Raw genomic sequence first — 20190 nt, 5'->3', positions numbered from 1 at the left:
GGATTCAAAATAGCACCTCCAACATAGAGAGAGTGAGAGGAGCAGCAGATTCAGAATCCAAAACGTACCTAGATATAGAGATGAGGAATATTTAGCAATGATCGACGCCCATTATGGTAAAACCACATCATGTATCATACCGAAAGAAAAACGCAGTTTAGTTACAATCTTTTTCAAGAGGTCGCCATAGTTATAGAATTTGAAACAAGAAAAATAAACTGATAAAAATAATCATGGGCGATATTTCAAAAGGAAGGCCATTTGATTAAGGTGAGTTTAGCTTTCATGTATTTAAGACCGCAAAAGTCAAGGTTATCAATGAACACATTAAGATAGACTTCACAAGATAGGAGCCACTAACATTCCAGATGAAATCATGGAACTTACATGTCAATCACAAGTTTGATAAGAACACTAACAGCCACATCGATTGATGGCTTCGAACGATGACTGCTTAACCCAGTTGAAATGGTCATAAGATTCAAATTTGGAGTTAATGTCTCTGAGCACACAGCTGCAATCACCTCGCCCACCTCAGTAGGATTTAATTTCAGAGGCTGTTGTTCACTAGATCATTCAAACAAGAATGTGTCAGAACAGGACAGGAGTCACACGAAGAGCAAGCAGCATGAAGATTATTTTTAACATCCAAACCCTTTGCAGCATTTTCATACGAGAGGGCCATGGTGTTTCCATTTTCAATGTTGCAAAGATTCGGTAGTCTTTGGTTTGGATAATGATGAATTATAGCAAAATGTCCCACTAAAGAAGTAGCAGTCATCAAATGCAATTATCGACGCAATTTTCATCTGGGTTCATTTGGAAATCGCCCCTCTTTGTTGTGTGTGTATCCAACCTCCCAGGCCCCACTGTTTGCGGAACCCTTGAGAAATTAAAGTAATGTAGTAAGAGTGGTAGTTGTTGGAGGGGAGCAATTGAATACAATCTTGTATGTGGATTTGAACTTAGAATCAGTCATTGTCCCCTGATCTTGGTTGTTACGCCACAAAGAGAAGATTGTCTATATACGCGGCTACCTTCAAAACCTTTTTAACACAGTTGTGATACACTATCAAAGCCGAAATTAAATACCACAGGAGGATGCCATTAGATACTTATCGTATATACTAACTTTCATTAATTTCTTAATAAGTTAAATGTGTCTTGGCTACCATTTACTTCACAAGGGATTACAGTCTCAATGTTTAAAAACTTTTTGGTAACAAAATATGGTGTAATAAATACTCCCTCGTATATACTAACTTTCATTAATTTCTTAATAAGTTAAATGTGTCTTGGCTACCATTTACTTCACAAGGGATTACAGTCTCAATGTTTAAAAACTTTTTGTTAACAAAATATGGTGTAATAAATACTCCCTCCATCACATATATAATGTCAAACTTAGACTTTGGCTGTGAACTTTGACCACTTTAGCCTCACGGTATAGAAATAGTTAACTTTGTTAGAAAGAGAATATGAAAATAGCTATTTTGATAAATCAAATGTGACAAATTTGACATTGTACCTGTACATACATTTGGTGAAAGTCCAACATCAAGGTCAAAAGGGTACAATACAAAGGGGATATAGGTAGTATTACTAAACAAATGAAGATGCAGGATTCCAACTAGTAAACAATTGCACATAAGTTCAATTTTGTTGGATAAATGTTGTTGGAATACACAGAAACAACTTCATTCAAGTACCTATGGCATTGGTTGCGCAGAGAGATGGATCAAACAATAAGGATAATAACCAAGCATTAAGTAATTATTTTACAAACAATAATGTATTAGATATGTCCTACCTATAGTGGCGGTATTGAAACAACGGTCGAGCTCGTGGTCGAAATGTGCTAACTGAGCAGTCCTCCCTGATTAAAAAGAATGGCACAAGCAGTGGTCAAACACCAGAATCCTAACGAACTTTATATAGAAAGTAAAAATAAAATAAAACGAGTTAATATGCAACCAGTTTACCTGATTATCTAACGACAGCAACTAGCTAAATATTAGAAAGGAGTTCACAAGGATTATGAAGAAAATCAACTCAATTTCAGAACCTAAATTGAACCTAAAAGCCACCTACATATTTTACTTAGTCCATCTAGCAGCCAAGTAGATGTAAAGAGAATCCCGCCCTTCACACCAGAAAAATGAATCGGAGATAGAACTTGATATTAGGAATGTGGACCCAAATTAAACCTAATGGTGTTTAAGGCAGGAAATGTCAAATTCAGCACACTGAGTGATGCCTAACTGAGATCCTTTTACCTGAGTGGGCAAAAATACAGAGATGACGAAAAACCAAGCACATTCATAGACTTACCATATCTGTTGAGATCCAGATTTAGTACGTTTAGATGCAGTAATAATTCTCAAGTGGTGACGCGCTGAGGAATTATTGTTCCCTGGTGACATTGATGGCTGCAACAATTGATCAAGATAAGGCATATCAGCAGTACCAAAGTGTTTCCATGGGCCTTTTTTAACATCTATGTCAGCAACAAGTAAGGCAGCTGCACCCACTTCAAGCAAATTAGATCTCATCAAATCTTGAGCATTCAAATTGTGGCCACTGCAGCTTGAAACAATTTAGATTAAGTCTTCAGTCAAGTAAAGAGCAGAAACGCCAAATCAACTACAAACAGTGACAAATTGCAGCAATTCCTGGAAAGGAATTGAGACAAACAACAAGCAAAGTCAGAGATATTACCCATCTGCTAAAGCAACAGAAGAATGTTGATCCCCAGCCCAACGCCATTTCAGAACATCAGAGGTGATGTATTCTGTATCATCTATTCCCTCACAACTTTCAATCTTTCTTTGGCTTGGCACAGACACAGTGGAATCTATCCTTCCCGGTGGCTCCAAACTCTTAGCAGGACTTAACTGAGAATTAAAAGATCTACTTAATAAAGAAGACAAAGAAGGAAGAAACTGCTTTGATGCGGTAGGAGCTCCAGCAAAAGCAGCGGGCTGAAATGACCGCCTTGGAATATGTTGTGCGACCAGGGAACGGACATATTTCAAAGATTTGATGAGTGTAGGAGAAGCAAAGCTAGAAACAGGTACAGGAGTAACGCTATTTGACAATGTTGTTGTAGTACCAGATTGTTGGTTCAAGGAGTGTGACCAAGGCAATAACTTACGGCTTAGACCAATATCGCATTCCGTAATAATATGCACGCAGAACTTATCAATCTGCAACAATATTTCTTCGCTAGGCTTATATCTGCGCCCGCAAGAAACAGGCATGTCGACTTAGAAAGGATATCAAATAGTTGCAATTGATTGTCATAAATAAACTATCTGAAAATACTAAACGAGAAATAGGCATGGAAAGGTACAAATAACCAAGTACGAAGCACATCCAAGATGAGTTCGATAAATTTTACGTTCATAATTACAGTAGCGATAGAACTCCGCCTGTGAGAGTTTTCGGGCATTCACTGCCGGTCCCAAGCCCGGAGAAAGGAGGAGGGTTGCGGTAAGTCTGTGGCAGCCAGTATAAAAACTTCACATTTTATGGACATGAATCGGAATTTGAACATCGTTGGGGCGTCTCCTCAGAAGCGACGCGCTGCACTTCTTAGTGCGTTCACTCATGGACGGTTCTAAAGGATGATTCATGTCAGCCGACCCCAAATCATTTTGGGATTAAGGCTATGATGTTGTTGTAATTACAGTAGCGATAGAAAGTAATGCCTACCTCTGGAAGCACAATAAGTTTTGCTCGCAGTAGAGTTTATATGGCAGGGTATAACCACTACTGCGGAGGCATTGAAACAATGCTAAAGAAATATTTACAGGAATACCTCAAGGATTATTTGATCAAAAATCATGTTCCCTTTAGCGGAGCAAACTGGCCATTAAAGGAAGGGGAAGACTATGTATAAAGGGACATCAAAAGCCTGAATTCCACGATAATTTTAAGACGAGAAACATTAAGAGAGAGACTGAAACAGAGGTCCCATCACCCACAAGCACAAGAACAAGCTTTCACAGCTATAAAGACTAGACAAAAATCCATAATTTCTATCATTCAATGTATGCAGCATAATCCTGACTCTTGACTCCTAAGTGCCACATTGAAATTATACCACACATTTAAAAAAAAAAAAAAAAAAAAAAAAAAAAAAAAAGGGCAAACATACCTTAACAAATAACGTTTTAGGAGTGCTATACACCTTTCAACAACTGCGGGACTGCACAAGGTAAAAATATAGTCAGAGCAATGCCAGAAACTCATCAACTCATACATGCCAGTGTCAGTAAGATTTTAGTAAAAAACCTGACCTAATACCAGTGCCCTTGCAACAAATTTTAAGAGAAGATGAATACTCCATAGCGTAAATTCCAAAAAGATCACGTTTTCAACAATGTTTACAACTTATAATGGGGACTCAAGCAACTATGTTCAGAAGCCACGCATATGTAACCCTTCTGTAATATTTTCTTCTTCCCACTTTCCCAAAATGTATGTTATGCTTTGTTCTTCCCATTTTTTTTTATTTCCATTCTTCGAAAGTAATTTTACCAAATTATACTTATAAAAATTAAGGAATTAAGAAGATTTCCATTACTAAACTTAAGTTAAAATCTCTTAATATAGTTTATTAACTAATAAACATAATGAAGTTTTTTCTTAAACCAAATTAATCTCTTCACTCTATCTCCATAACCACCAACCTCACTCTCTCTCCATAACCACCAACCGTAGCTAGTCACCCATTCAGCTCCCAATACAAACCACGCCCTTAGCCCCCAACACTCTCCCCCATAGTCGATGCCCATTCGTCTGCCAATCACCACTCTTCTCCGATGTCCACTCTTCCACAGTACATCCCAATCTCTCCTCCCCTACCTCCCACAACAACAATCTCCCCCTAAAATACCTGCCACAAGCTCCAGTATCCCTGTCTGATTTTGTACGACGAGTCAACGACCTCTCGCCCTCATCGATGGTCTCCTCGACAACGTCCAGAGCTTCAACAACCCCTGCCCCTAATCTGTTCACTGTACCCAACCTAATCAACCCTGCAGCCAAATCTCCTTCCAGTTGTTGTGGGCAGTGGTGAGGGTAGGTGTGAATGATGGATTGAGGGATGAGAGGAAGTCTGAGTGACGGGGGTTGGATAGAGTTTTGAGTGGTGGGCTGTAGGCCTAGGGTGAGGGAAAGGTCTTAGGGCTGTTGATTCGGCGGAGCTGTTAGTGTGAGGGTGGGGTAGCTGTTTGGATTACAATTTTAGTGGTATTAAATTTAGTTCTAATTATCTAACGACTTGCACATTTTAGAAGTATAATACTCCCTCTTTAAAATAATGTGCCCAAAGGGAATAATAAATTGGGCCACATCAATGTCTGATAGAAAATGCTTGTACAAGTGTACAGCTGTAGGAGAAAACCTTGACAATTCAAAACTTGCACGAGAGGAAAGCGGGGGAAGTATAGCATACATCTAAGCTCTCAGACAGTAACCATTAATAAGGGACACTATGCATTTTGCTTGGTGCATTAGTGAGCCTTGCCCGCTTTTAAATTTACAGAAGAGCTAAGATACCACCCATATGGAGAACTTAAAATTTCACGAGGGAGCAAATACTTGAAGGCAGCTTAATCTATAAGCACTGACCGAGAGAAATATCGACAAACTTGAAATTTATAATTCAACTTTAATATTCAAAACCAATTGAAAACTGCTTCTTGAGTGTTTGGAGATAGCTACACATTGCAACTTACTTCTGTGTGTGCAGAGCTATATAGACTAGTCACATCCACTGTTAACTACTTCGCAACAATCATGAACACATAATCAATCAAGAACATACGGAGTATGAACCACTAAACATCACAGCCAACGATAAATTGATTGAATTTACACATCTGATATGCAACAAATTCACTACACCAGCAATAATGAACACAACATCGACAAGAGATTTTGTGGGGAAGAAAAAAGTGTACCTGCGGTCCCTCTCAGCAAGAGTATGTTCTAAAATTACACAATATGCAAGGTCAGTTGTTGAAGGGGCTGCCAAGTAATCCTGTTAACACATTAATATCAACTGTTTAGTCCAACAATGTAAAATATTACAGAGAACATGCTAAGCAACAAAGTGGATACAGCATCAAAAGAAGACAAACTTTCAGTTTGAAGATAGCTCTTAGGAAAGCTAAATCAAGAATGTGCCATTATGCTTCGAAATGACATACCATTAAAAAGTACATTCCTCAAAAAACTACAATGTTGAAAATATCAAGCAAAGCATAGAAGTCTGCAGTCTGCACTAACACCAACTGTAACACACTTTCACTTTCTCTCAAGATAAGATAAAAATCAAAATTTCCCAAGTGAAAAACAGGATTCAAGTAACCTAAAAAAGTTCAGTTAATATATACATAAATAGTTTTTTTTTTTTAAAATTGCTGAGTCCAACATTAACTCCACGGATCCTCGTATCCGATTCCTTGATTTTGAGATTTCAGGGATTCGGCACTCGGATTCGTATCCAGAACCGTACCCGAGGTCCAAGCATCACAGGCTACAACACCTTTTCATACTAGAATGGTTTTTGGCCCATGTAAAGATATCTGTGTGACAAGGTCCCTGTAAATATTTCTTGACCCAAGTTATTCGTGAACCACTTAGAGCAACAGTTCAATCCCTTAGTTCCAATGAGCAACAGTAAGTGATATGAAATTTCCTAGAAATGAGATTCCTGTAATACTCCCTCCGTACCAGACCAATGGTAACACTTACCTAATACGGCCGTACCACACCAATGGTAACATTCCTTATTTGGCCAACAACATCACCAAATTATCCTTATACCCATTTGATATTTACATAAAATGCCACTACATACCCCACCTACTAACTCACAATTAAACCCACAATTACATACCCCACCTATTTTCTTCCCTCTTTACCCCTTCTTTTACCCTCTTTTCTTAAAAACCCCATTTTTTACTACGTTACCATTTGTATGATACGGAGGGAGTAGATGATAGCACTACTCCCTCCATTTTTCGTATCAAGCCTGGTTCGGGTTTGGCACAACTTTCTAGGAAATGGAAAAGGTAGATATTAGTGGCGTAAGAGAGGATGGTTCATTTAACTGCACATGGAAGGGATGAGAGAGGATACAACGGTCATATTGTGAACAAAAATTTGCAATAATTGGAAAAGGGAATAAACAAAAAAAAAGGGCACAAAAGGAAATGGGAAATTTTGGAATTATGAAGGGAGTAATTGTGCAGTGTACAAAATAAGGAAAGGATCCAACAGTGTGCAATATACCAAACGCCTACTATAATCTTTTGCATCAAACAACAGTGGGGTAGCAAAAAAATGTTAAGAGTAGGGTCTATTTTATTATGGGGTCTTAATAATTTTGAAATTATATCAATTTAACAATAAAAAAAACATCAGTTATCCAAAAAAACTGTGGGGTCTCAAGGCCCACTAGCCACTATGTGGCTACGCCTCTGCAACTAAATCACTTCACTGGTTCATTCATTAACCTTAAACATTCAATCATTAACCTTAAACAGAAAGTGTTCTAAATACACCGATTTCACTCCCTTCGTGAATTACTTCTGCAATGCAACAAATTTCCTCGTACCCAAAATCACAGACTTAATTGAAACAACAATATGAAGTTCAATGACATTCCAGTGTTTCACATGTAGACTATCATAGAGGCAACAACGATTCAGATACTCTTCAACTAGGACTGCATGTTTCCATTTAAAATCATAACTCTTTTATTAAGAAAAAAAATTTATTGATTATGTTTGGACTATTTTAACTCTGCCTGTGATAGTAACTCCCGTGCCGGTCCCAAGCCCAGATGAAGAGGGAGGGTTATGGTAGTCAGCGTAAAAATTCCCGTCGCACTTTATGGTCATGAATCATAATTCGAATTTTGTTGGGGCGTTTCCTCATAAGCGTTGTAGCTCCGCTGCACTTCCTAGGCCCGGGTGTAGTGTTTAATCAGTCAAGGTTGCTAAGTCATCGCCCTGAAGCGCCGCTTCTGCACGGGGGGTGGTGTCAAATGGTTAGGCTGGTAGGTTGTTGGAAGTGACGCGCCATCCCGACAAACGACAGTGGAGTCAAATGTGCAACCACATTCAGGTCGTGTGCTGGCTAAGAGGTCAGCTCATAAGCTAAGGGTAACAGAATGCGATTTGGAAGCGATTTGGAACTTGGAACATTGATTTGTTGACTTAGAGATTAATTGAAGTTAAGGAGAGGGGCTCATGTAATGGTATGTGTTTACCAGAGACTAAATGGAATAAGTTGGAAAGAAGGCGAGAGAATTAGCTGAATTACCTCCTTAGGGTTACTATAGTATTCGGAAAGGATAGAGGAAGAAATGGTGTAGGGATAGTTGTCGATAAGAAGTTTATTGATGTAGTTTATGTGTCTAGGAAGCGTGACAACGTTATGAGTATAAAACTTGTGGTAACGGGTGAGGTAGTAACCATCATTAGTGTTTACGCACCACAGGTGGAGGTGGAGGTGGAGGTGGAGGTGGAGGTGGAGGTGGAGGTGGAGGTGGGGGTGGATGCAGCTAATAAACAACATTTTCGGGACAATTTAGAGGAGGTAGTTCGAGGTGTTCCTACTTATGATAAATTAGTAATAGGTGGCGGCGACCTTAATGGGCATGTAGGCTCTAAGGATGTGTTTGGATGGAGGGAGAGGGAGGAGAGGGGAAGGAAGTGATACAAAATTAGTCGTTTGGATAACAAATGAGGTAGGAGGAAAATGGAGGGGGAGGGATTTGGAGGGATCCATTTTCCCTCCTTCAAGCCTAATGAAAATCCTTCCACCACATCAAAGATTTGGAGGAAAAACTCCACCTCTCCCTTCCCCCTCCCCTCTATCCCCCTCCCCTCCCTTTCCTTTCGCTTCACTCTTACTATCAAAACACCCCCTAAGAGTCCGTTTTGGGGATTTTGATCTAGGGGAGAAGAATGAAGCAGGAAGTGGTATATTAGACTAATGAAATGAGATTTTAAGTCGGTCGGATAGACTACTTTTTAGTCAAAAATTCGTGGACAAAGGGCTACACGGATTGCAAGGTAATACCGGGCGAGAGTTACGCCACTAACATGAAACTTGTGGTGCTCCATTTTGAGGGAAGAGGAGAGACCTTTAGGTGATCAAAGAGATAATCAAGTGAGATTTGTGGCTAAAATGGTGGATAGTGAAACATGGTCCGATGACTTGGATGAAGCATAAGATTAAGGAAGTCGTGAGAGAAGTGTTCGGAGAATCAAAGGTGTGCGCGCCACCAAGGACACATCTTGGTGGAACGAGGAAGCAAGTCAAGTGATAAAGAAGAAAAGAGAGATGTATAAGCCATTGGGAAAGTGTAGAACTATGGAAAATTATGAGAAGTACAAGGAACCTCGAAGGGAAGCAAAAAAACCAGTACGGGACGCTAAAGAAAAGGTCAATGAGAAATTGTATGCGAGATTAGATATGAAAGAGGGAGAAGGAAATCTATAAACTTGCTCGGATAAAAGACAAGAAGACGCGCGTGATGTAGGAAGAGTCAAATGTGTGAAAAGGATATTGATCACAAAAGTATTGGTTGAAGACAAAGAGATAAAAGATAGATGGAGGGATTACTTTGATAATCTGTGTATTCGCCCTAACATAGTGAATTGGGAATTTATGCGGAAAATTCAAAAAGATGAGGTTAATAGAAGATGGGATTGAAGAAAGCGGAAAGACCTGAAGTATAGAGATGTTTACGAGAGAAAGGACTAGAATGGCTAACAATAGTTTTCAGCATGATTTGGAGAAGTAATAGGATGTCTTCGGCTTCAAGGAAGAGTACTTTGCTTTCATTGTTTAAGAATAAAGGTGATGTTCAAGAGTGCTCCAATTATAGTGGAATTAAACTTGATGAGTCATACCAAGAAGTTATAGGAAAGAGTGATTGAAAAAAGGCTTACGAGGATGGTGAGGATATCCTTAAGACAGTTTGGATTTATGGATTTATGCCTCGAAGATCAACGATGGAGGCGATCCATCTTATGAGATAATTAATGGAGAAGTATCGGGACAAGAAGAATGATTTACATATGGTGTTCAATGATTTTGAGAAGGCGTAAGATACAGAGTCAAGACAAGTGCTGTACTTTGGTGAGCATTAACAAAGAAAGACGTGTCGCGAAATATATTGATCTTATAAAGAACATGTATGAGGGAGCCACTACAAGTATATCGACTAATGTGGGGAACACAAAAAAGCTCCCTATTACAATTGGAATGCACCAAGGTTTTGTCTTAGTCCTTTGCTTTTTGCTATTGTTATGGACGAGTTTACAGGATCAATTCAAGACGAGGTTTCATGGTGTATGATGTTCGCACTAGATATTGTGTTGATTGATTGATTAAACAAATGAAGGATTGATTGATTAAACAAATGAAGGAGTTGAAAGGAAACAGACAAATGTTAGAATCTCTCGGGTTTACACTAAGCACAAAAAAGACGAAATATTTGAGTGTAGATTTAGTGGGGAGGTAGGGAGGCATATTCTTGATGGAGAGATAGTTTATGGTTCCGACTCTTTTAGGTCTTTTGGATCTATTAGCCAGAGTGATGGATAATTAGATTGATTTTCGCAGTACACATTTTACTCATCATAGTACACATTTGACAATTATACCCCTCTCATTTTTACCTCCCATTTTCCTTCTCTAACTTCTCTCTAATATATTCTCACTAATTTCAAACCTCCATTCAATGTTGGCTAAGGGATTTGTCGACCAACTAGGTTGCCGGCGGTGGGAATCCGGCGGTGTTGCACCGGTCGGTCAAGGTAGTGACACGAATGGTGTCGTTGCACTTAGGGTGATTGGGGGTGGCTTAGCGGCAGATTATACATTGCGTTATAGTGGTCGCCGGCGGGAAGGGAGCTTGTCGGACGACCAAACCATCGACAACAGGAGCGACAGTGGGGATGGGGATGATGGGGATGAACTGGCATGTCGGCATGGTTGGGTTAGGGTGGTGTCGTGGTGGAGGGTAAGCATTACAGACGGAGTACATTACTCTTTACTACATTGAGTACTACGGAGGGGATTTTTGTGCATCAGTGTATGTGTACTACGTAGTGTACATTACTAGTTTGCTTCATTGCTACATTACCAACACATCCAATCCTCACACAACCTCCAACGACCATTCTCAGGTCGCTGACGGACCACCATTGAACCACATCGGTGACGCCTGACCATAAACCACAGCCAACAAACCCACCATGACACATTAATAAGCCCTAAATTAATTTAGACATAAACCCTAATTAAAAAGGGTTATTTAATAGGAATAATCCATCCTATGCTCCTTCTTCTCATTTTAATCCATCCTACGTTTTAACCCATATTAATATGAGCTATGCATTCATTTATCTTTCAATGCACCGGGTAATCGACTACTTGTTTGACAGGTCATACTTAAAAAAAAAAAAAAAAATTAAAATCATTAAAAACCATAATAACATTTTAACTTCATCCCCTTCATTTTCATCACCAATCACCAAACACCAATAACCACCCTACCACCATCACCACGCCCCACCCTACCACCATCAGCATCACCACTACCAGATTCCCCATCAATGACAATGTTTCACCTACGACCACCCACTTGTTCCCACTCACCAGTAACCTCTTACAAGTGAACACGTGACTCGCCTGAGCCTCCTCCCGCCGGCGACCAGATGTGGTCGACCACAATTATGTGGGGTGTTGGGGCGAGATGGCGGGGTAGAAAGAAAGGATGATGGCAGTGGTCAAGAGCAGAGGAGTTGCACAATTGATATCTTGACATGGGATTTTTAGGTGATAGAAAATGGTGAAAATAAATACAGGTTTTAATTTCGGTGGATTAGGGAAAAAGAAACACAAGAAAAGAGGGGTATTAATGGTGAATGGAAATTGGGAGTTTTTGGAAGAAGAAGGAGATGAAAGATGTTTTAATTTGGGTGATTCCGTATGATTCCATCGAGTCTTCTCCTTTTCTCTCAAAAACCATCAACAACAATGGCGTCCTCAATTTCAAAAACATGGAGAATCGTATAGTTGATTGAACAAAAGGAAGGAGGAAAGAATGATGAACATGTTACTGTTTATCGAGGAAAGATTGAAGGAGATTGAGTCTGATTTGTGGTTGTATTATCAAACTTCTTGGTGGAAATTTATTTGATACAGAGTGATTGATTAAGAGATTTAAGGAAGTATGATTTTCTGGGTTTTTATTTTTAATTTGGGGAAAAGTTGAAGATTAGAAAGAAGAAATGAATTAGCTTAGTTCATCGAAGAAAAAAAAAAAAAGGGTCCACAATCTTTATGACCTGAAACCTTACCTATTGTAATAGGTAAAAATTAGGCTAAGTTTAATAAAAGATAAATGAGTACATAGTTCAGATTAATATGGGTTAAAACATAGGATGGATTAAAATGAGAAGGAGAGGCATAGAATGGATTATTCTCATTAAATAACCCAATTAAAAAAGGAACAAAATTATAAGAAAGAGTTAATTTAATTATTAATATACGATTAACAAAATGATTAAATAGCAGCTCTTCCCTCGAATAATCATTCATTACTGAAGAATTTTAAAGTGATTGAAGAAGGTTAAGATTTCAATAATAGAGAGAGGGTAGAGAGAATTAGATAGGTTTGATTTTTTTTAGTCAAGGGTAGACAAATGGAAAATTTGGTGCAAAAAGTACTGTAATGAGTAAAAATCGTACTGCACTTTTTGTTTTACAAACCCATTTTGCCACTCTAATTTTGATTCACATTTTTCTTACTTTTCTTTTTTTTTTTACATGCTCTTTTTGTTTATCTTTTACTCCCTCCTATTCTATATATTCTTCCCTATTTCCTAAAACGGATTATTCAGGTTTTCTTCCCCTTTCTTATTTTGGAAACTTTTACTCTTATTTTATTCATTTCTCTCTCCTATCACCAAACCCCACCCAACTTTTTTACTCATATTTTATTACTTTCCTTAATATTTTGGCCCCACCATTTCCTATTTAACTCATAATTATTCATCCCTCTCTCCTACTACAAAACCCCACCCAACTTTTTACTCTTATTTTATTCTTCTCCTTAATTCTCGTGCCCACAAACAAAGGGAAGAATACATAGAATTGGAGGGAGTGTCTATTTTCCTTTACAGGCAACGTTACTCACAAAAAAAAATCACGAGTTCCATCATCTATTCGCTTACTTAAGCCCTCTCTTGACAAATGTACCTTTGCATTTACCCTTTCCTTAAACAGGTGTTATTTTCAAAGTGTAATGGACCCAAACAAATGGAAGGACAACGACCTAGGAAATCAAGGACCGTAAAAGACTGTGTTTAAGATGTGGCCCGGCCCACTGGAAGGACATATTTGATACTCATAGGCTATCCTTCACTTTTTTTCACATAATTTCGTTTCTATTGGGCTATCCTTTTACTTTTTTTCACATAATTTCGTTTCTATTGCCACCAACAAAAGTACTATTCCAAACAAAGAGGAAAAATACAACTTCAATACCGCCTCACATTCCTATTGTTAGATCCACTTTAATTCTACCGGTTTGTAAACAATAGTCCATCACCCAATAGCGGATCCAGACAAAGAAAATTATGAGAACCATGACCCAAAATATAGTATATAGACTTAAATCCTTGAATTTTTTTCAAAATATTTTTGGAGAGGGGCAGGGAGATAGAAGACCCCTACCTAACTCTTCTAAAATCCTACATTGCTACCACCTTTCAAAAGAATTCACACTCAATTAGAAATGAACAAGAATAACTCTAGTTCATATAACTTAAACCAAACCAAAACCAATTGGAAAAGGAAATGCAAGTTGACACATTGCTTAACTGTTTTAAATAAGTAAACTATTGCTCCCGAGCTATTTCCACTTATAAAGGCCGTTGACAACACAGTGAACTTCCAAATTTGCATTTACCACAACTCAATTACACAGCTAACATATAAAAAATAAAAAGCAGCAAACTTTCACCACATTCAGTCAAAAGAACATTATCGTTAATCATTATCGCTGCCCGTTGTATTTGGCATTTACCTGTAGTGCATCACAATGCACACGAAAATACATACACCGAATGTTGGCAGCATTAATTCACTAACAGGTAAACCAGCCTCTCCAACAATTTGTTCCTATATGTGTTAGCAAAGGTGTAAGACAGTATTGATAAGTATCATTTTAGTGTCATTTTACTCATGTTTTTACCTCTTATTTGCCTTGCCAAACCTGCGTTCCAATTTCAGACCACCACGGCGTGCCTTCATTACCGAGCAGTAGCCTGGAATCGGCAAACACCACCCAAGTCACCATGGCTCGTTCCAATCGAACCCAGCCACCAGGAGGTTCGACGCATCTCCGGCCAGTCACCATCATTGCTCCACAAACAACCAGCTCCCTTGCTTCTCCTTTTACCTCATCGGAATTCCGAGCCCAATCCGAACCACCATCTGCTCCTTCAATTGACGGCCTTCGTTCAAATCGTACCCCAACAGCAGCAGCCTGGACCGAGTCCACTTCCACCAATCGAAGCCACCACGAGGGAGCCATCCACGAGCAAGCAGCAATAACCCGACTCCATGATCGATTCGAGCAAACCCGTCTCCACCGAGCACCACGAATTTGAGGAAGATTTGAATCACCTCCAGATTATCAACGGGCGTAAATGAAGAGATGTGGGGTGAATTATTTCGCGTCAGGTGAACTTGTGTGTGGGGTCTTGTTGTCAAAGCACGTGACCAGCTTCCTATCTAATTTGCAGTGCGTCGTTTTGCGGATTTCGTTTGTTGTTCATTTTAGTTGAGAGACCGTATAGAAACAAATGTAGATTCCAATTGCCAAGATTTTCACATTATATTTTTGACGGCAAGCAAGCAGTAGTAGGCACTACACAGTAGGGCAGAGTACGGATCGGGTATTTGATCCAAAGTGCTAGTTCGGATCGGATATCCATATTAAAAATCCTGAAGTTAGATATCCAATATCCAAACCAAATGTTTCGGATATCCAATGTTCGGGTATCCAAAATAATCGGATCGGATGCGGATATCCATCGGATATCCATACTTTTGAATTTACTTTAAAATTAAGTTTGAAACACGATTATATTCATAGTCTTACATGATGATTTTCATTAGTATTCTTATTCCAATGTTCTCGACATAAAATTTAAGTACCATCTAGATATTTCTCTAATATTTTAAACATTAATTAAGTTGTTGAATCAAATAAAATTTTATTTTCTCGAAATTATACTAGAAAACTATAGTATCGGATTGGATCGGATATCCAAATGTTTTAATTCTAATATCCATATCCAAACCAAAACCAAAGATTTCGGATCACATATCCAAACCAAACTTAACTTTCGGATCGGATATCCAAACATTCGGATCGGATTCAGATCGGATATCGGATCAGTTTGGATAATCGGATTTTTTGCTCTGGCACTAGGATTAGAATTGAAAAACATAGAAAAACTCTCTTATTTTATTTTCTGTCTTTTAGATTAATTACTCTAATTTAATTCCGTTAATTCGTACTCAAATTTCCGACTTTTTTTAATCTAGCTTCTTCTTATGTTCATCTATTGAATGTTACCTTTATTTTGGTATGAATTCTCGCCCTTTATTTATTTATCGTTATTCTCTCAAATCTATTGTTTTTATAGATCTAGTGTTTAATCCTATTTAAGTTTGAATCTTTATTACTTAATCGTGTTTATTTTATGTTTATTGTTATTTGTTAGTTTAATTAGTGTAGTTTTAATTATGTTTAGTGAGTAGATTAAAACTAGGGTTAAAGGGAAGCTTTTGTGGCATTAATGGGTTTGATTTGAGTTGTGATTGAATGCTAAATGTTTGTTTGCCTCTTATCTTGTGCTTTGAACATGTTTGTCGGATTGCTTGGACTAGAGTTTGGCTTTCCTTGTTTGGTTTGACTCGCCTACGGCGAGATTCGAGATTAGTTAGACCATACTAGATAAGTGGGTTAGGACTAGTTAGGACGAAAGTTTAACTAGGCTTGACCCATTGTTTCGAGAGATAGAGACACACTTAGACTTCATTCTCCGTTCCATCTTTTATATCGACTTAGACTAGACCCCTCCTACTTGGGTGACCCTGACACCCTAGTCTCCCTTCTCATTGTGCTTAACTTATTTATTTACTTGCTTGTTCATTCATTTCATGTTATTAGCTAAGACTTTTAGCATAGATAATCACTCCAATCTTATTGACCAAAACGAAGACCGAGACTTATAAACCATTTCTAACCCACCATCTTTGTGGATTCGACACCCTACTTCCCTACTACATAGTTTGGTTGTACGGTTAATTTGTATGATAGGCTTATGCGACAAAAGCCTCATCAAGTATACATTCGATCACTTCCTGCCATCTTCAGAAGCCCTCAAAAGGCACTCGGGTAATGTTATTGGCTACATTCAATCATTAATCAGTGAGCTGTTACTGTTGCATATATTCATCGAAGAATACAACACTGTCCTCCCAGTCCTCGCAGTAGCATTCAAAATTCCAACCATCAAAACGGCAAATCACACACCTCACATGATAAATCATCAAACTTTCACCAAATCCAAGGACACAAATAAAAACCCTCAAAATTAGACACTCAATTTTATCCATACAAATAACACAAGGAGGTACAACACTAGTAAAACAAAAGTAAAAGTTAAAAGTAAAATAATAAAAAAAAAAATAAAAAAATTAAGAGTAGAAAGAAACCCGAAGAGTGCGCGACGCCTCAGATGCATGGACAGAAGGGCTGCTGGCAAGATGATGAGAAGAAAGCGCAGAAATCGAAGAGAATGTGGAAGAAGACGCAGAAGAGGAGAGAGAATCAGCCACCGCGCGCCGAAGCGGTTCCGGAGGTTTCTTCAAAGAAGAAGATCGCAGCCGCGACACTGCGCCAAGCTGTAACCTGGCCGCCGCCGCTGCCGCCGTTGTGGAACCCCTACCGGGGCTCCTAGACGGGCTGTTATAACTGCTTGACATAAATATTTACTTGTAACCAAATTAATTGGAAACAATTGGTAGGAGTGAAATCAATCAATTAGGGTGGGAAGTTATGGAATTTGGGTAGATTACATTTGAATCTGTTTGGGATTTGAGAACAAGGAGGAGTAGTATCTGAGGTTTGAATGTAAGAAAGACAAAGAAGAGAGAGAGAGAGAGAGAGAGATGTAAAAATTCTTAAATTTCGGTGTTAGCACGTATTAGCTGGCAGGGGCCATTGGAAGATTTCTTGTCAGTCAAGTGGGAATTTAAGTGCGCTCGGAAGGGGAGCTAGGTAGCGCTAAAATAAATACCGATATGTATATGATCATTATCCGAATTATAGGTCTAAGGCCCTGTTCTTTTGGACTTAAAGTCAATCCTATAAGTTCAGTTCAGATCAGATCCTATAAGTTGATTGATTGAGATCCTATAAGTTAAGTTGATTCGATTCGAGATCCTATAAGTTGATTCGATTCAGATCCTATAAGTTCAGATCCTATAAGTTCGATTGATTGATTCGAATCCTATAAGTTGATTCGATTGATTCGAGATCCTATAAATTCAGTTCAGATCCTATAAGTTCAGATCTTATAAATTCAGTTTAGAAAAATAATGTACGAAGTATTATTTTTAAAAACCGACGGAAAAACATTTGACGTTATTAATTATTCGATACATATATACATTATTATTTTCAAAACAAAATTATCACTCTTCTCATTATTTTTTATCGTAATGTAACCGTGCTATAATGTATGAACAAACCAATGTATATAAAGCGGAAAAATGTTATTATTTTACCTTGTGTTTTAGACTATATTTTCTTATCAGTGTTCTCTCTTGGCTGCCCACTAATTTCATGTAAATTTTTTGTTGAATCTCACTAAAAGTTTGCGTTTTTTATAATAATAATAATAATAATAATCAAAAGTTGCGGTTTACAAGAAAAACAAAATAATAATAATAAAAATAACAACAAGAACAAGAACAAGACCAATAATAATAATAATAATAATAATATTTAAGTTAAATTAATTTAAGTTAATTTAAAATCGGATTCTATAAGTTCAGTTCAGATTCTATAAGTTCGATTCGATTCGAGATCCTATAAGTTCGATTCGATTGATTCGAGATCTTATAAGTTCGATTCGAGATCCAATAAGTTGATTCGATTCGAGATCCTATAAGTTGATTCGATTCGATTGATCCTATAAGTTCAGTTCAGTTCAGATCAGATCCGTTTCAATCCAAAAGAACAGGGCCTAATTCGAGTAATATCCCATTTTTATGTTGGTTTAGTTTGTTTATTTGTCACGCCAAATACGTAACATCTTAAAGGTCATTAAAAGTTCGTTAACCTTCCACAATTCGTATCAATTTGTGGTATTAGAGCTTCGGATTTTAATCCTAGACGGTGATCGATTTTAACGATCCTAATTTTATAACTAACCTCCGCGAAATCTACAGGAGAGAGACCACGATGGCAACCAAGGTGTGAAGATCCACCACGTCCAGTGGACGAATTCAAAATTATTGGACTTCCTAAGTTCATTGGAGGAACCGAACCTGGAGATTATTTGGAATGGGAGTGTAAGATTGATCGAATGTTCGATTTTAAAGATCTTGATGACGAGAAGCGGCATAAATATGCAATTCTCAAGTTAAGCCACGGAGCATCTTTTTAGTTCGAGATTCTGAAAGCCTAGAGGGCACGGTCAGGCAAGTAGAAAATCACTTCTTAGGACCTTTTGAAGCGTAAATGAAGAACGAGGTATGATGTGGTTCATCTTTACGCACTTTTAATCCCCTAATTAGCCTCGTTTCGCATGCTTTTTGTGTCAATTAGGGTCGTTTCTTATGTCTATAGCTTCCTATTTGCTATTCTACGAGATGTTGATATCGAGAATGTCTGATGAATAGTATTTTAGTCGTATTTTACCCCTCATTTATAGCTTATTCCGACTCGATTTTGCGTGCTTAATTGATTAGATAGCTCATTTAATTACTAATTCATAATAATTAGTCGTCTTAATTAGATTTAATAATTAGTCGATTTATTATATAATGTTAGTATTATTATCGTATTTATTAATTATAATTTGTAGGTGAGGCGGAATAATAAAGAGGAGATTCGAGCTAGAGGAAAAATGAGACGGAAATTGGTGAGCAAATTGGGTTGAGACGAATTAATTCATGTGAAAGCAAGTGAAGCATTGACTTTCATATTCATTTGACCATATACAACACAAACCATCACCATGTCGTTCATCAACAAGCAGCATAACCATTTTCACCATCAACAACTTCGACAGCCATGCACCATCATACACCACTACTGTAAACCCCCGCAATAACGCGGAAAATATAACTTATACAATTCAAGCGAAAATTAGGAAATTTTTAAAACTTTTAAAATTTAAAGCGCGAGTTCATTAAAATCTAAAACATTAATAAAGAATGCGGAAATAAAGATTAAATTATACAAACGTGATAGTCAAAGGTGAGGGAAAATATATCCCTCGAATGACAATACAATAAAAGGGTGAGTCTAAGCAATCCTACTAAACCGACTACTAGGCCAAAGTGCTCGCTAGCTCACACATGTCTTCACCCCCATAAATGCACCAACTAGTACCTGTCATTCATGTAAACATGAACGCCACAATCAGTGGGGAGTAACTCAAGGTTCTCCCAGCCACAAATTGTCAAAATGAACATAACAAAGAACTCAATTAGATAAATCATGTAAGATACTTACAAAAGATATGTACATCAAGTTTATATTTAAACATGGCAATTAAATGAGATTGAACAAGATAGATCAATATTAACATATAATAAAGATTCAACTATTCACATAAGATAATTAAATAGTATGAAAGACAAGAATACAGTCATTTAGACAAAAGCACACCTTTCAGGGAAATATAACATAGATATGAGGTTAGAATCTAAATCATGTGAAGTAGATAAATAAGGGATCAATCGATACAAATTACAAGAATGGAAACCATAGCTATTACTTGGAAACCTCTTAACAAACATTGCACGGGATGTGGCTACTAATGTCACATTCATACTTATGGC

At 37.8% G+C, this 20190-nt stretch overlaps 1 protein-coding gene across 2 annotated transcripts in view; it reads right to left on the bottom strand.

The window, feature by feature from the left end:
• Positions 1 to 17393, bottom strand: part of LOC141605646 (uncharacterized) — a 31675-nt gene extending 14282 nt beyond the window's left edge. Inside the window, exons 1-8 of one of the 2 annotated variants that reach the window (XM_074424526.1) lie at positions 16831 to 17393; positions 5970 to 6049; positions 4160 to 4210; positions 2719 to 3237; positions 2332 to 2580; positions 1811 to 1876; positions 388 to 567; positions 17 to 68 (exon numbers count right to left, since the gene is read on the bottom strand). In XM_074424526.1, the coding sequence (XP_074280627.1) occupies positions 17 to 68; positions 388 to 567; positions 1811 to 1876; positions 2332 to 2580; positions 2719 to 3237; positions 4160 to 4210; positions 5970 to 6049; positions 16831 to 17100 (1467 nt within the window). In that variant the 5' untranslated portion in view covers positions 17101 to 17393. Of the gene's footprint in view, positions 1 to 16; positions 69 to 387; positions 568 to 1810; positions 1877 to 2331; positions 2587 to 2718; positions 3238 to 4159; positions 4211 to 5969; positions 6050 to 16830 lie in introns of both variants that reach the window. The other variant, XM_074424525.1, reaches the window with a different exon arrangement.
• Between the last annotated feature and the right edge of the window lie 2797 nt (positions 17394 to 20190).

This window comes from Silene latifolia, chromosome 10, assembly GCF_048544455.1.
Source record: "Silene latifolia isolate original U9 population chromosome 10, ASM4854445v1, whole genome shotgun sequence".
NCBI classification, from domain to species: domain Eukaryota; kingdom Viridiplantae; phylum Streptophyta; class Magnoliopsida; order Caryophyllales; family Caryophyllaceae; genus Silene; species Silene latifolia.
Note: the sequence above shows the minus strand (reverse complement) of the source record. Positions and strands in the feature narration are given on the sequence as shown.